General features: G+C 43.2%; 1 protein-coding gene across 1 annotated transcript in view; it reads right to left on the reverse strand.

Annotated features, from left to right (window-relative positions):
• NVL (nuclear VCP like) overlaps window positions 1-17,755 on the reverse strand; it is a 91,057-nt gene that overhangs the window by 37,819 nt on the left and 35,483 nt on the right. The window contains exon 19 of the mRNA XM_063124115.1: window positions 16,459-16,565. Coding sequence (XP_062980185.1) covers window positions 16,459-16,565 — 107 coding nt within the window. The remainder of the gene's footprint in view (window positions 1-16,458; window positions 16,566-17,755) is intronic.

Here is a 17,755-nt window from a genome sequence, read left to right on the forward strand (position 1 = left end):
GACATTGTGGCCTCGAAACCGAGCAAAAATAAAAGCTGCCGGCATCGATGGAGACATCGATGCCGAACCCAGTGTCCTTACAGTAGTATTAAATGTTGGTATCGATGAAGGTGTCGAAATAAAGTTTTGTCAAAACAATGTTACTATATCCCTAGGGTAACTACCCATATATATATATATATATATATATATATATATATGTTATTAAGAAAGACATAAGTTACTATACGTATTACACCGAAGTGGGGATGGTAGGGTGGGTTGTGTGACTGCACAGATGACCACTCGAAGAACTACCGTTACAGGTAAGCAACCTGCATTTCTTCTTCGTGGTCTCTGTGCATCACACAAAATGGGAGATTAGCGAGCTGACTTACAGGAGGTGGGTCGGTGTCCTTATGTCAATATCGATGAAAGAACAGCCCTCCCGAAAGAGCAGTCGGCTCTCGCTCTCGTGTCCAAGCGATAGTGCTTCACGAAAGTCGATGGCTTTGACCAAGTTGCAGCGCGGCAAAGTTCAGGGATGGAGATGCCCTTGCCGAAGGCTGTCGAGGTGGCCATCGCCCTTGTAGAATGGGCTTGGACATTTGTGTCCAGAGGGAGTTTGGCAAGTTGGTATGCCAGCTTGATAGTCTCAACGATCCATCGTGCAAGTCTTTGAGATGAAATAGGCATACCCTTATGTTGTCCCGAGTAGGTGACAAACAAACGGGGTGACTTGCGAAAAGGTTCTGTACGCTGCTTATGAAAAGCTAACGTCCTTCGTATGTCCAGTGTATGGAGGGTAATTTCCATCTGTGATGATGGAGAAGGAAAAAACGCAGGAAGAACAATGTCCTGATTCAGATGGAATTCTGAAACCACATTGGGTAGAAAGGCTATGTCAGGCCTTAATATGGCTTTATCCCTATGGGAAGTTAGATGAGGGGGATCTATACGGAGAGCTGCAAGCTCACTCGATCTCCGAGTCGTAGTAATGGCTATTAAAAAGGCCGTTTTAAAGGAGAGTAACCTGAGGTCTGTTGTGGCTAGTGGTTCGAACGGTTTTGAAGTTAATGAATTTAGTACAACTGAGATGCTCCAGGATGGTATACGTGCACGGATTGGTGGAGTTAAATTATTGAGTCCCTTCAAAAAGCGTTTTGACAGAGGATGTGAAAACACAGTTGAATTTTCTATATTGGACCGGATTGATGATATTGCTGATAGATATACGCGTATGGAAGATGTTGATAAGCCCTTTTCTGAGAGGGATAACAGAAATGTGAGAATTTGGTCCATGGTGAAAGAGAAAGGGTTGAAATTGTTATCTTTGGCAAATTTCTCAAAAGTAGTCCACTTTTGTGTATACGACTTCCGAGTGGATGGTTTCCTAGCTGCTTCTAGGATGTCTTGCAATCGAGTGGAAGTTACATCAGATTGGAGAATTGAATGTTCCATGCTGTTAACCTCAGGGTTTGTAGACTGGGGTGTCTGATTATGCCTTGTTGTTGTGTCAGCAGTGTTGGTAACAGTGGAAGGCGTCGCCCAAGGAGTTCTTGCCTAGACCTGCTCGGCTGCAAAAATTGCAAATGATTTTGTTTGTCTCTGTGGCAAAAAGGTCGATGTCTGGCGTGTTCCATGTTTGGAATATTGATTTGGCTACAGTCTTGCTGAGTTGCCACTCGTGTGCCAGATGATGGGAACGACTTAAGAAATCGGCTAGTGTGTTTTCGGTGCTGGCAATATGGATGGCAGTGAAAGTGACATGTCTTGGGATGCACCAGTCAAAGATTTTCATTGTCAACTTTAGAAGACGTTCCGATTTGGTGCCACCCTCCTTGTTCAGATATGAAAACACTGTGGTATTGTCTGTGGCTATCTGTATAAAAAGTCCTGTAATCTGGGATTCGAACGCAACGAGAGCTCTTTGAACTACTCGCAGTTCGAGAAGATTTATATGCTGTCTGGCTTCCTTCTTGGACCATAAGCCCTGGACAGTTAGGGAGCTTAAATGTGCGCCCCAACCATTCAGTGACACATCCGTTGTCAGCATCTTTGTTGGTTGTTCTTGACTGAACGGGATTCCCTGTGTTAGATGGTCGATTACCGTCCACCATACAAGAGAGTCTTTTACTCTTGTCGGAGGGTACAGTAAGAGATTTTTTTAGTCTTTTTGAGGATTGAAGTGTTTCAGAAACCAAGACTGAAGTGGTCGCATCTTTAGGCGGGCATATTGAACCACTGCCGTGGTGGAGGCCATAAGGCCTAATAACTGCTGTACTTTGAACGCCGATATGTGGAGTCGACGTCGAAAAGTTTGAGCGAGATGGATGATGCGTGTGCATCGAGAGGCCGGTAGGAAGGCTCGGGCGGATACGGAATCGAGAATCCCCCCGATGAACTGAATGACCTGTGAGGGGTTTAATTGGGATTTTTCATAGTTGATATAGAGGCCTAATTTACATAATAGACTGCAAGTAATTTGTATCGAATTTTGAAGTTGTTGTTTTGTTGGTGCTACAATAAGCCAATCATCAAGATAGGGAAAACTTCTACACCGTTGAGACGAAGGTGGGCACAGACGGTAGACATACATTTTGAAAAGACCCTTGGGGCTGTGGATAAGCCGAAAGGGAGAGTTCTGTATTGAAAGATGTTATGGCCAATTATAAAACGTAAATATCTTCGGTATGCGCCCTCCATCGCGATGTGGAAGTAGGCATCACGAAGATCAATGGATGCAAACCATTGCCCTTTAAGTAATAGTGGGATAATGGAAGCCAAAGAAACCATTCTAAACTTTTTGGTTGTGATATGTAAATTTAACAAATGCAGATCCAAAATAGGGCGAATTCCTCCATCTCTTTTTGGTACGGTAAAGTACCTAGAGTAGAAACCCTTTTTAAGGTGACTCCATGGAACGGGTTCGATGGCGCCTTTGCTAAGGAGCATGTCAACCTCCTGGAGTAGAGGTACCGTAGGCGGTGTAACCCTTACATTACCGAGAAGAGGGAGGGTTTAAAATTCTATGCGGTATCCTCTTTGTATTATAGAGAGGACCCATGTGTCGGTAGTGATAGTCTCCCATTGATGGTAATAGTGGGAGAGTCTATCATTAAAGAAAGTAATGGAATTGTTGTTGGGGTTGGTTGAACCCCATACGGCGGGCTGTTGTTCTCGCCTTTTGTACGGTATCGAGGGAATTGTCGGTGTCGGCATTGAAAAGCCTGATACCGTCGAATGGTAAGTCCTCTATTCTAGAGCGAGCCTCTTGAGAAAGGCCCGCCAAGCGGAGCCAAGCATGTTGACGGAGTGCTATGGTTCCTGTCAGAGTCTTTGCGATACAATCAACCTGGTGTTTGGAGGTATGTATCTGCTGACGGGATAGCTGTGAAGCTTCGGAATAGAAGAGTCTAGCCAAATGCTTCTTGTCGTCAGGTAAGTGTTCCATCAATTTCCCCATCTTGTCCCATAGCAGTAATTGGTAACCCGACATTGCTGCTTGGTAATTTGTAATTTTTAAGCCTAAGGATGAGGAAGCGTATAACCTGCATGCTAGGAGGTCTAAACGACGCCCCTCTTTATCGACAGGTGATGAATGCTGATGTCTGCTTTTTCCCTGAGCGGCCTCAACGACGATGGAGTTCAGAGGCGGATGCTCAAACCGGAACTGGACATCTGCGTTCTGGACCTTGTACATCCCTTCTAGTCTCTTAGATGTTGGCGGGGCAGTCGAAGGTGACTTCCAAGATTGTTTAATAGTTTCCAGTAAGGCTGGTAACATAGGGATGGCCACTGGTTTTGAGGTATCGGAGGGGATGGAGTCGAAGACCGGATCCTGTATCGAGGATGTGGATTGTTCGACTTGTAGACCTAATGCTTGAGCCATTCTAATAATCTGGTCGGAAAAATGACCCAAATCCTCTGATGGAGAGGTGCCCCCTTGTGGAGCGACCTCTATATCTGGGGACGCAATGGATGGTTGCGCCGACAACGAAGATGAAGAATCAGACTCATAATCGTCGTGAGGAGACGATGGAGAATTGACTCTAGGAACCGGCATGTGAATGAGTGGTTCCGGTTGTTGTGGTTGGGATGCCTGTATACTGGGAGGTAGAGTTGAAGGCGGTTGCATTGGCTGTGTACTGGCATCGATGAGACTGGATTGAGGGTTAGGCATTGTAGCGGACGGTCTAGCTACAGGTTCAGCCCGTGGATGTCCCCCATAGTATGGTAGTCGGGCGTGATAGGCTTGGGGAGAATATCCCCACTGTCCTTCATAAGGTCTTTGATAATACATGTCTTGACCGTAATATTGGTCACTGCAAGGATACCGTTCCCATCTCTCATGGTGTGGTGAACGGGACCTGTCTCTCGACAGCGGTGGTCTGTCATAGTAATAGTAGCCTCTCCCTGAGTGACCCGAAAGCATGGACTCTGGGGAGTCGTGTCTATAGCGCCTGTCCTCAGGTCGCATCTGACCAGGGGGTATAGGAGTGGGAGAAATGTCTCTGATTTCCCCTTCAGACGTTGAAGTCAATCTCGGACCGTGTGCCGACTGCGGTCTTAGTGTCGGTATAGGCGACAGCAGAAGCGGTGTCGGTGGTGGAGGTGGCAGAGATTGTGCCGGTATCGGCATCGATGCTGAAGGCTCAGCCGCCGAAGTCTGCGGCAAAGGAGCATTCCTCGATGACGAACGGGATTGTACGGTATCGACCGTCGACATCGGTATATTAGTCATCAGAGGAGGAGAAGACAGCCGAGTAGGGTTCGACACACTCTTTTTAAGAGATTTTTTATTTCTCTTTTTCCTGCGCTCCTCTGGTTTTCATCAGAGGAGGAAAAGACGGCCGAGTAGGGTTCGGCACACTCTTTTTAAGAGATTTTTTATATCTCTTTTTCCTGCACTCCTCTGGTTATGAGGCAGTATGCTTTGCCCTTATTATTATTATTATTATTATTATTATTATTATTATTATTTATTTATTTATATAGCACCATCAATGTACATGGTGCTGTACAGAGTAAAACAGTAAATAGCAAGACTCTGCCGCATAGGCTTACAATCTAATAAAATCATAGTAAAACAATAAGGAGGGGAAGAGAATGCAAACAGGCACAGGGTAGGGTAAGCAGGCACAGGGTAGGGTAAAACTAACAGTATAAAGTCTGCACAACATGAAGTTTTAAAAGCTTTAGGAAAAAGAAAAGTTTTTAGTTGAGCTTTAAAAGCTGCGATTGAAGTTGTAGTTCTCAAATGTTCTGGAAGAGCGTTCCAGGCGTAAGGGGCAGCAGAAGAAAATGGACGGAGCCGAGCAAGGGAAGTAGAGGCCCTTGGGCAGGCAAGAAACATGGCATCAGAGGAGCGAAGAGCACGAGCGGGGCAATAGTGTGAGATGAGAGAGGTGTGTGAGATGCTTTCTTTGCTAATCGTTTGGCAATGGAAAGCGTAACACTTCTCCCAGGCGTCACAGGTATCTCCGGCTGTTGTTCCTGAGCCAATAAAGGAGATTTTGGGGGAGGTTCAACAGGCTCCATAGTGCTAGAAGTCGATGTCGAGGGTTTTTCGACTGATTGTAAGGCTTTGCTCCAAAGCAGGGCTTTCAGCCTATCTGACCTGTGTCGTCGTGTTTGCTTGGAAAAAGCTTGGCAAAAACGACAGGTCTTGACAATATGGGCTTCACCCAAACACAAAAGGCACAAGGAGTGTCCGTCTGAGGGGGGAAGTTTACTTCCACACTTCGTACACTTCCTGAACGGGGCCTTGAGGGCCATGTGCCCTTTCGGGCGTTTTCGCCTTTCACGAAAAATAGGAAAAGAAAATTGTAAAATAACAATAATAATTATAAAGTAGAAATATGAGAAGGATAGAAAGAAGAAGAATAAAACGCCTCTTACAATTTTATTTTCTACAGAGAATTTTCCCAACGAGGTCACCACAATGGCGGTCGAAAGAGAACTGAGCTTCTGGGTGGGAACCCCTCAGCTTGCTCATGCGCACTCTGAGCGTGGGGGAGGGGTTCCCTCCAAAAACGCCTCAGCTATAGAAGTTTTTTCCCGATCGAGACTCCGCGCAGGCGCAGAGCCCATTTTCCCATTTTGTGTGATGCACAGAGACCACGAAGAAGAACTGGGTTGTTTTTGAAGCTATCGTTCTGAAAATTCTTGTGCTCAAGAGAGTCGTGGATGGGGGTCATTTTGAGACTACTCTCAGCTCTCTGCGTCGTGCGGGTCGCATGCTAGAATTTAAAAATCGGGTAAACAAACGGACAGCGCAGGTCAAATGGCGGTTTTCACCCATAGGATTGCATTGAGGAAAAGAATTGGGGATAACTGGGTTGTTTTTTAAGCTATCGTTCTGAAAATTTGTGTGCACAGAGAGTAGTGGATGAGGGTCATTTTGAGACTACTCTCACCTCTCTGCGTGGTGCGGGTCGCGCGCTAGAATTTTTTAAAAAATCGGCAGGAAAAATACCTTTTTCAAAGGGCTGAGGGGCAGAGTCAGCTCCTGGTCATGATGATCCCAAAGTTGGAGGAGGGGATAGGCAAAACGGGTAACTTGGGATTCTGGGAAACTTCTCTTTCTTAATCTGAACGGACTTTTCCCAGTGTTTTTTAACACAGTAGCCCCACCAAATGCACAAACACAACCTGAAATCATATACTAAGCCAAGATAAGAGATAGAAACACAGCACTGCTACCCACCCTAACTTTGGGGAACAACTGAAAAGATGTGGTGCAAGGGGATGAGCTCCCCTAGGGCATCTCATTGTGGACGTGCCCCCACTCTCTCCTGTACTGGAAGGCCATCAGAGCCTTCCAAAGAGAGTAACCCGGTGGAGCAATGCCTATCATGAGTCAAAGTGAGCGTTCTACTTCTCTTAGTGGTGGAGCAATGCCTATTATGAGCTGAAGTGAGTGTTTACTTCTCAGAGCTGTTGGTGAAGCAATGGCTTTCATGAGCTGAACTGGCAGCTGCTTCCCTCTCCCCCGGGCACGTCCCCCTATTACTGGTAAAAGACAGATATAGCCTTTTTTTAAAAAGTTCTTCTTGTTGTTTATTCAGCAACACTGCTGCTTTTAATTCCACCCCTCCTTTGTTTATTTATTTATTTATTCCATTTTATATGCATTACTGGCTTATCCTTGGCTCACTTCCTTATGCCCCCAGAAATGCCAGCTGCATGCCTGCCTGCCTGCCTTCCCTCCCTCCTCCCCACCTCGCAGGGATGTTGTGTGTGTGTGGCTTTGACTCAGGGGAGAAGTCCTTCCTGCGCTCACTTGGAGTTTTGGAAGTTCCAAATTTTGCAGGTTTAAGCCCCGCCAAAAAACAGGGGATGATGGGACTGCCTTGAGTCTCAGCGTGCGGTGTATGTATCCCTGGATAAGCTGTCATGGTGGTGAGTTTGAGGTTTTTTTTTAACGTGCAAAATTGACGGAGCTATGGAAAGGGGTGTTGGTTTTTCATAAATTCCCCAAAAATCAGGGGATGATGGGACTGCTTTGAGTGTGGGCGTCCATGTGGACACATGGATAAGCTGTCATGGTGCCGAGTTTGAGGTTTCTAACATGCAAATTGACGGAGCTGTCCCAAGGGGTGTGAATGGGGTGCCCAATTTTCAAAAATTCCCCAAAAATCAGGGGATGATGGGATTGCCTTGAAACTTGGCGTGCGTGTGGACACATGGATAAGCTTTCATGGTGCCGAGTTTGAGGTTTCTAACGTGCAAATTGACGGAGCTATGGAAAGGGGTGTGAATGGGGTGCCCGATTTTCAAAAATTCCCCCAAAATCAGGGGATGATGGGATTGCCTTGAAACTTGGCGTCCATGTGGACACATGGATAAGCTATCATGGTGCCGAGTTTGAGGTTTCTAACATGCAAATTGACGGAGCTATCGAAAGGGGGGTTATGGGTGGTGCGTTAGAGGTCAGAGCCGCGCCAAAAATCAGGGGATGATGGGATTGCCTTGAGTCTGGGCGTCCATGTGGACACATGGATAAGCTTTCATGGTGCCGAGTTTGAGGTTTCTAACATGCAAATTGACGGAGCTATCCCAAGGGGTCTGAATGGGGTGCCCAATTTTCAAAAATTCCCCAAAAATCAGGGGATGATGGGATTGCCTTGAAACTTGGCGTGCGTGTGTATACGTCCATGAGGTGTCATGGTGCCAAATGTGAGGTTTCTAACTTGAACAGAAAAAAAGTTGTATAATTTTTTAGCTTTCAATGCAACCCTATGGGGGGAAAAAACGGAGCTCCGATCCGGATCCGGAGCTCCGAGCGGAGCGGGGGCGGGGCGAAGCGGCCCGCTCCGAAAATCGCGGATCTGCAAGTGAAGCGGAGCGGGGGGTCCGTGCACACCCCTATTTAGCACTACGTGCATGAGCTGGAAGAAGCTCAAGCAAAACCTTGGACTTGCGCACTCCCCTCTCCTCCTCCAACCCAGCAGAAGATTCCAGCTGAATTTAGGTCCATTGTACAGGAAAACTGGCTTGTTATGTTCGAAGCCAAGAATGTGGTTTAAAGGAAGCCAATATCAAACCCTGGATTGTTTTTGCCAGCTTGTTTAACTAACTTAAACTTCTTTTAAACCACAATCTCTGGTTCAAATATAACAAACCACACAGGCAGAGGAGACTGGAGAGGGAGGGTACACAAGCTCAAAGCCTTGCCTGGGCTAGTTCCAGCTTGTGTGTACAGTGACAATCCTGGCTTAGCGTTATGCATGCAACAGATGCCAAACAAAAGTGTTTCCAGGATAAAGGAGAGCGCAGAGTGTTATTGTGAAGGGAAGCAGGGACAGCGTGGTCAAATCCTGCCTGAGTGTATCACAGACCCCTGCTGAGCCCATTCTACCAGTTGTTTAGGCTTTTTCTCCATCAAGCTTCAAAGGTCTACAAACCCATTAGAGGAGGAGGAGAGAGAAAAAGAATCCACAAACAGGCCATTTGTGCAGCAGACAGGAAGGAAAAGCAGCAGCACGGCACACTCAGGAAACTGTTTTTATTTCCACTGTGCCGTCTGCACCTTGAATTGGGCCCAGAAACAGACTGGAACCATGCAGATCACAAAGCACTGGTGTAATATGATCAAATCAACCAGACCCAATCTTGCTGCCCTATTTTGGACAAGCTGAAGTTTCCAGCCCATTTTCAAAGGCAGCTGCACATATAACACGTTGCAGTGATCCAAATGAGAGGACACCAGAGCACGGAAAACTGTAGCTAGGCTATCGCTGTTGGTATATCACCCTAAGTTGATAAATGGTGCTCTGTGCAACTGAGTCCACCTGTGACTCTAGTGACAATGCTTGACAAAAGAGTACTGTTACACCTAGCCTGAGCTCTGTAGGTCCTGTGGCCCTAGAGCAAGAGCTGGATTAGCATAATTTATAACATGTTCAAGCTGTGAACTGCCAGGAAGCTGGGAGCTGATAGTCCTTATCACCAACAGCCAGAGTCGGCCTTGAGAGAGGTCCCAGCTTTGCAACAGCAGAGACATTTAAAGAGATTGGAAGAGAAACTACCACTTAGGTGTACACTTCATGTTTACAAACAAAGTTTGCCTGCAGAGATAGGTAGACTAGTGATGAGCCCTAGGTGCCCTGCCTCTGTTTAAAGGCAACTGCAGGGCTCAGGGAACTTCTGGGTACAATGCCTTTAGAATCGGAAACCTCTTTTGTTTGGACTATACCTGAACCTTGATATTTTGGCTTGCCGGGACTCCCATGTTCATGGGCCCTTGTCTTTAAAATTATTCCTTGAATCTGAACGCTTGGAAGTCTAGAAACCTGGCCTTTGAATCACTGTCTTAAGACTACTTAGTTGGACTTCAGAATCCTGCTCCCAGCTTCTGTTTGGATTGTGTCTGGATTTGCAACCTTGTCTGTGCTCCTAATTGAACCAACTGATTTACTAGGACGGTTATTGTCCTGGATTTTAGGAAATAGCTTATTTTTCTTTATTGGACTTCTTGGGAAGACTATTGAAAAAATGTTAACATCCTCTCTCAAACAACAACCCTGTGAGGTAGAGGTTTGGCTGAGAGTCTGTAACTGGCCCAAAGTCACCCAGTGGGCTTCTATGGCCAAGTAGGGACTAGAACCTGGCTCTCTGGCTCTCATTACTTTGTTTAGAAGTATTTTATCAGCTAAAGGGAGTAAACAGGCAGCTAAGGGCTCCTAAGTACTGAACTATAGACAAATAGCTCAAACAAAGTAAATTCCGTAATATAATCTCTGTGAAATTTCTGTTCCACTAACTCTGAAGGATTGCTTGTGTTTCATCTCATTGCAATAGTGCAATTTCGTTGTTTATTTTAATCTTGTACTAAGTTGCTGGTGTTACAAGACATTGGTATGTGGTAGAGGGGAAAAAGCACCACTGGACAGGTGATAATGAGAGACAAGCTCTGGTGCTATTGGAAAATATAAAATCTTTAATATTTATTTATTTATTTATTTATTACATTTCTATACCGCCCAATAGCCAGAGCTCTCTGGGCGGTTCACAAAAATTAAAAACATTCAAAGTACAAAACAACAGTATAAAACCATAATATAAAATACAATATAAAAGCTCAACCAGATAAAAACAGCAGCAATGCAAAATTACAAATTTAAAACACCAAGTTAAAATTTATTCACAGACTGTTAAAATGCTGAGAGAATAAAAAGGTCTTCACCTGGCGTCTAAAAGCATATAATGTAGGTGCCAAGCGAACCTCCTTAGTAGTTCTTTTAGTAGTTCTTAGTAGTTCTCCTTAATAGTTCTTTTTGTGTCAAAGGCTCGATGTTTCAGATTTTAACAAAACCCTTCTTCAGGAGCTGACGCTAGACATAGGCTGCTAAGTTGAAAAAGCTTCCTGGATATTTAGTACAACGTTCTTTGAAAACTGACACTAGACACCCTAAAATTGCCCAACTGTACCACAGGAAGCAACACAAGAAAAGCCTATAAAATATAAGTTTCTGGCCAATTAGGAAGAACAGAGAGATATGAGAAGCTGTTATACAAATAAATTATTTGTATTATATAGACTTACATTCTCTTTTACATGCAAATAATCTCTCTTACTATGAGACAAAGAACTATTATTTTGCTATTTTGTGTTCCAGACCATACATGAACAGGTGCAGGAAATATACAAGGGCATGTTTGAAACCTAGCCTGAATTTAGAAGAAAAATATTGTTTAGTCATTGCAGCTTGACAGATAGAAGGCTTCTAAGGAAGACAAATATAGGGGAAATTACTTCATATGCAACTTCCAAAGGCAACATTTGGGATCTTTTTTCAAAATACATTTGTAATAGACTGGGGGGGGGGAATGACTTTTCCTATTGGGAGACCTTTTCTTTACTGAGGTTCCTCAAAAAGAAAGTCTGTCTTGTTGCTTGGGGAGTTTCTGAACCTTTTGCCAAGGACACCTCCCTTCAGCCCATCCCTTAGGAACAAATAACAATGAAGGTGCTTTGGATTCTCTTGCCCAAAGCTGTGCAATACAGGATTCATCAAAAACTTTGCGAAAATTCGACATACACAATTGGTAGCAGTTCAAAATTCCAAATAAAATAAAAACTCAGTCTAACATATCTAGTCACATGCAATATGCTTGAGTAGAGTTTTGGGGTTTAGAACATCTTGTGGAACATGCTTCTTTCAAAATATGTTACCAGTATGTACACAACCCAGGGCTACCTGATTAACCACACTTAATCCAAGGCCTCCCCAAAGTAGCTACCAGCATAGAACAAGCTCAATCCTTCACTCTTGATATGGGTGATGTAGAACTCTATTATCTTTGTGGTTTAAAATTGTATGTTTTTGTGATTTAAAATTTTTGTATATTGGTTTTAAGCGTTTTTATCCTATGTAAACCACCCAGAGAGCTTTGGCTATGGGGTGGTATACAAATGTAATAAATAATAAATAAATAATAAATAATAATCTTAAGATAAGAACATAAGAAGAGCCAAGATCAGACCAAGGGTCCATCTAGTCCAGCACATTGTTCACACACACTCTCAGGCAAGATTTGCATTTTTACTATGAAAGTATCAGTACAACTATGGTGTAAGGTTCTTTTAAGATAAAGTCTGTCTCAGAACAGCTGAACTATATTTAAGTAATCAAGGTCTGGGGGTTAATCAGTTCCTTGTATTCAGTGTGTGCTGCTGTTTGTCTAGACACTGGTCTGCAATGGAGAAATAAACGTTGTTTGTTTGCCATACAGGAGCCTCGATTGCTTTGGACTCTGCTCCACAAATCCCTCATAATAACCTGACATTACAGCAACAGCAATAAATGCAAAAGCTTAATCTATATAAATAAAAATGAAAAAGACTGTTCGTTACTGTCGTTATATCTCCGAAAGTTCTTCACCGATTGCTTTGAAATTTTGACACAGCGTTGCGTTCGAATACGCGAGCGTTGTTATGTAACTATGTTCTCTATGGGGTCAAAGGTTTGTCTTAAAATCGAAGAAATAGGCCTCCTCAAAACCAGTCCTGCTGATCATTGTGACATCGCCAACCAGTAGGCCAATCCGCTGCCTCTGCCTCCTCTCCTATTTGCATGTACTCTCGCAATTGGCTGAGTGAATATAGATGTCACACCTGTGACAGTTACACGTTCTGAAGAAAGGTAACTGCCAGGAGTTTCCAGTAACCTCCTCACCGTAAAAACATGCTTTTATATCTCCGAAAGTTCTTCACCGATTGCTTTGAAATTTTGACACAGCGTTGCGTTCGAATACACGAGCGTTGTTATGTAACTATGTTCTCTATGGGGTCAAAGGTTTGTCTTAAAATCGAAGAAATAGGCCTCCTCAAAACCAGTCCTGCTGATCATTGTGACATCACCAACCAGTAGGCCAATCCACTGCCTCTGCCTCCTCTCCTATTTGCATGTTCTCTCCTATTTGCTCTTATAGGTCATTGTGACATCGCCAACCAGTAGACCAATCCACTGCCTCTACCTTCTCTCCTATTTGCATGTTCTCTCCTATTTGCTCTTATAAGTCATTGTGACATCGCCAACCAGTAGGCCAATCCACTGCCTCTGCCTTCTCTCCTATTTGCATGTTCTCTCCTATTTGCTCTTATAAGTCATTGTGATATCGCCAACCAGTAGGCCAATCCACTGCCTCTGCCTCCTCTCCTATTTGCATATTCTCTCACAATTGGCTGAGTGAATATAGATGTCACACCTGTGACAGTTACACGTTCTGAAGAAAGGTAACTGCCAGGAGTTTCCACTAACCTCCTCACCGTAAAAACATCCTTTTTTAAAAACCAAACAATCTGCTTTACTTCATCCAAATAATGCCTCACAGAAGATCACACTTAGGTTGTCGTAATCGCAGAGCGGAAGCACTGCGACGAGAAATTGCAAATCAGACTGAGGAAGAACGGGCATCAGCAAACGAGAAAAAAAGAAAAAGAATGCCTCAAATACGTGCCAAGGAACCAGCCAAGCAACGTTCAGCCAGACTTGAGGATGCATGGTTGCGAGCACAGCAATCGCATTCTACAGCTTCAGATCTGCTTTGTTCTCAACAGAATGAACGCGACAGGCTGAGAGTGGCTGAAAGACGTCAACGAGAAACAGCACATCAGCGTCAAACATGACTCCGTGGTAAACAATCACACGATTACAATCGCCTTGCATTCCGGTACAACCCAGCTGATGATTATAGTTTGAGGTGGCATGTTCTCATCGGCACTATGACTGAAGTGTGTCCTTATTGCAAGGCTCTTAAATTTAATGGAGAAACAAAAGGAATGTGTTGCGCTGCTGGAAAAATTAAACTGCCTCAACTTGGAGAACCACCAGAGCCATTACAAACTTTGCTTGCCGGATATACCGCAGAATCAAAGCATTTCCTATCTAACATCAGGAAATACAACTCATGCTTCCAAATGACGTCGTTCGGCGCAGAAATCATCACAGCTCCATTTATGCCAACTTTCAAAGTCAAAGGACAAATTTATCATAAAGCCGGCTCCTTCCTTCCGTTTCAAGATAGTCAACATAAATTCCTACAAATGTATTTCATTGGTGATGGCAATGATGAATTGAAAAAGGTCCATCGTTTCAAAACTGCAACAGCTACTTCACGAAAAAAACAATTTAGTACATTTGTTCAAAACAGCAATTGACATGATGCCATCTGATACACACAAGATTGTTATTCATGCTGACAAAACGCCTGCTGGAGAACATGTGCGAAGATTCAATGCTCCAACTATAGACGAAGTGGCAATTGTTATAGTCGGAGATCAATCTTGACAGGACCTTTCAAAGGTGAAGATGTCCTCATTCCTCGCATTCCTATGATTCCAACAGATATGCCATTTCAATTTAAGAGATTGCAATTCCCAATTCGATTGGCGTTTGCAATCACCATCAACAAAGCTCAGGGCCAATCTTTAGAATTGTGCGGTTTAGATCTAAACTCAGATTGCTTCTCACATGGACAATTATATGTTGCGTGTTCTAGAGTTGGCAAACCAGACAATCTCTATATCTACACAGACAATGGAACAACTAAAAATATTGTATATCCACAAGCATTGTGAAATTAAACATATTAGAAACATCCACTTTGTCTTTTCTTTCTTTTCAATTTAACCAGACTGAGCCACAGCAACGCGTGGCAGGGTACAGCTAGTCATACATAAATTCAAACACATTCAACATCATTCTAAGCAAGGCTTCTAAGCTTTTCTTCTTCACTTTTTATTTTTTGTTCTGTTTTGTTAATTTCATTCATTCATTCAAGGAACCCAAGGTGGCGTACATAATCCTCCTCCTGTTAGCATAGTTGTCTAATGTTAGCATAAGTGTCTCCATTTTTAAAAGGAAACTGTGAAATACACCAAGCAAAATGTCATGATGTCCTGTATATGAGAATGTCTCCTTGAGTGCATCCTTCTTATCTAACATAAACAAGAGCTCTGGCTCCAGCTGGCTCCAGTGCTCTGCTGTGTCAAAGTTAACTTCTGTAACTTACTGTCAGGCCAAAGGTATTGTTTACAGAACTGTTTAGCATAATTAGCTATGCACAAGTGTTATGTTCTGATTGGTTAATGCTGCTACTGGGCCCTGCCCCTTCCAAGCTCAAATACTGTACCATATTCCCTGTGTCTTTTGTCTGATTGCTCCCTTTGAAGAGACCAGGCCTTGATTACTAATCAATAAAGCGCTTTTGAACCCTCTGTCGCTGGAATGGTGGAGTCGTGCTTAAGGGCTGTTTGGATTTCGTCCTTGGGTGAAAAGAACATTGATCTAACACTCCTCCTCTCCATTTCTATCCTCACAACAACAACCCTGTGAAGTAGGCTGGGTGAGAGTCTGTGACCAGCCCAGAGTCACCCAGTGATCTTCCGTGGCTGAGCAGGGACTAGAACCTTGATCTCCCGACAAGTTGGGGAAGCTGATCCTAGTGTTGCATGTTCTGAGTCTCCTTTATGTACTTTTTGGATGCTATGAAATATGTTCAAACTTTTTTGACTATTATTTATGTTACTTATCTAAGAATAACAAACATGTACTTCTACCTTAAATCTTGGTATGTCTAAATAAGACTATTGAATTATGTTTGTGGTACTAAAATATTTCCCCAATAGCATCCTGTCTTGTGAGGTTGTCTTCTTATTTCATATCTGTTGTACCGTTTTCTTCGATTCTAAGACGCCATCAATTGTAAGACACTAATTTCAGTACCACCAACAGAAAAAAAGCTTTGATTCTAAGAAATAATAAACGCACCTGTGATTCTAAGATGCACCCTGTTTTTAGAGATGTTTATATGGGGAAAAAAGTGTGTCTTACAATCAAAGAAATACGGTACTTATGATCTGGGACAGGCTTCCTGGTTACTCATCTGATGGTCCTTCTGGCCTCATTATGTAGTTAATTGTTTTATAGTATCCTCTTTATTGATGTGAAGTGGAAAACCTAACTATAAATTTGACATTGGCACCTCCTTATCTGGATTCCCTCTCTTTCAATAAAGAGAAGCTATTACATGATCTGACAAAACAAAAAATCCTTTGCTGGTAAAGCGCCAACTTTTCCTGATGTCAGATTCCCTTAAGAGTTTGCTCACGCCTGGAAGCATTCCAGATATCATCTCACTGGAGGCCAAGATACTCTCTCAGACATTCCTCTCTGTATCGAACTCTCTATTGTCCTTCTATTTTTTATGTCAGCGATCTAGATAGTAAATTAGAAAACCACACTGGCTGGATGCACCTGCCTAATGACTCTAAACTGACATCTCAAAAGATCAGCCAGATTGAAACAATCAGGCCATTATAAAAAAAGTGCTTAAGTTTTTGGATGCACATTAGGAAAGAAAGAGATGACATAAGCTTATTCAAAGTTGCCTAGCAGATTGCTAATTTACCAGATGTTCTACTGAACATTTTTGAGTTATATCAGAATATAAGAGTTTGACACAACTTACTTTTGTGATAGTCTTTAAAATGGCAAGGCGATCCATAGGTGGCGGCAAACCCACATACAGTGTTTTATCCAATCTTCCTGGGCGCAAAATAGCTGGGTCTATAATATCTGATTGAAAAATGAGAAAAGAATAGTATTCAGACTTTGGATACAAAATTGGAAACACATGAGGAAAAAACTCCCAGGAGGCACATCGTGGGAACTTTTTCAGAGTAGAAAGATGCATTTCAAAAACAAAGTACTTCGTCTCTAGTAACACAGCTTTCCATCACCTAACAAAACTGCATAGCAGAGGTTCTCAATGCAGTGCCACATGCACTATGGCACCCACAAGGATTGCCAACACTGCCCTTGAAGCTCTCCAATCCATGCCTCACTCAAAAGAACGTTGTTGTTTTTTCAATGGAAAATATTAGGGCAAGCTTCTTCCTTGCTTTTCTAGCCTCTAACCTTGTCTCTCTACCCCTTTGCCTTGTAATTTCCCCCTCCTTCCCACTTTTAGCTCACTGTTTCTCCCCCTCCTAGTCTCCAGACTTGCTCTTTCTCTCCCCTCTACTCCTTTGCTTTGGTAACTTAGCAGTCATGGAATAAGAGCAGAGGTCCTCTTATGGATCAGTAACTGGTTAGAGAACAGAAAACAGAGAGTAGGAATAAATGGTCAATTCTCCCGATGGAGGGAAGTAAATAGTGGGGTCCCACAGGGATCAGTATTGGGACCAATTCTTTTCAACTTGTTCATAAATGATTTGGAATTAGGAGTGAGCAGTGAAGTGGCCAAGTTTGCTGATGACACCATATTATTTAAGGTTGTTAAAACACAAAGGGATTGTGAAGAGCTCCAAAGGGATCTCTCCAAGCTGGGACAGTGGGCATCCAAATGGCAGATGCGGTTCAATGTAAGCAAGTGTAAGGTGACGTTGGGGTAAACCCCCCACCCCCCACACTTCAAGTATAACCTGAAGGGATCTGCCTACAAGGTGGTAAGCTCAAATAGCATTGAGTATAACTAATTAGTGTTTTGGGTACCTTGTAATTATAATCTTTATTATGCTCTTATATAATAATGTTGGAGGGCTCCACCCCAAACATAGAGCCATGGCTCCTTCTATGAACAAGGTAGTGAGGCCAATGTACTCTGATTTTTTGTATTGTTCTTACTGAATGATAATTCATATCATTTTTACCAATATTTGAGATATAAATTGTATTGTTCTACAGCGTCCAACTGATGAAGACTCTTCGAAATGGGAATTGTACCGGACACCTGTTTTATTTAAACACCTAGAACAATTTAGACT

This window comes from Elgaria multicarinata, chromosome 4, assembly GCF_023053635.1.
Source record: "Elgaria multicarinata webbii isolate HBS135686 ecotype San Diego chromosome 4, rElgMul1.1.pri, whole genome shotgun sequence".
Taxonomy (NCBI): domain Eukaryota; kingdom Metazoa; phylum Chordata; class Lepidosauria; order Squamata; family Anguidae; genus Elgaria; species Elgaria multicarinata.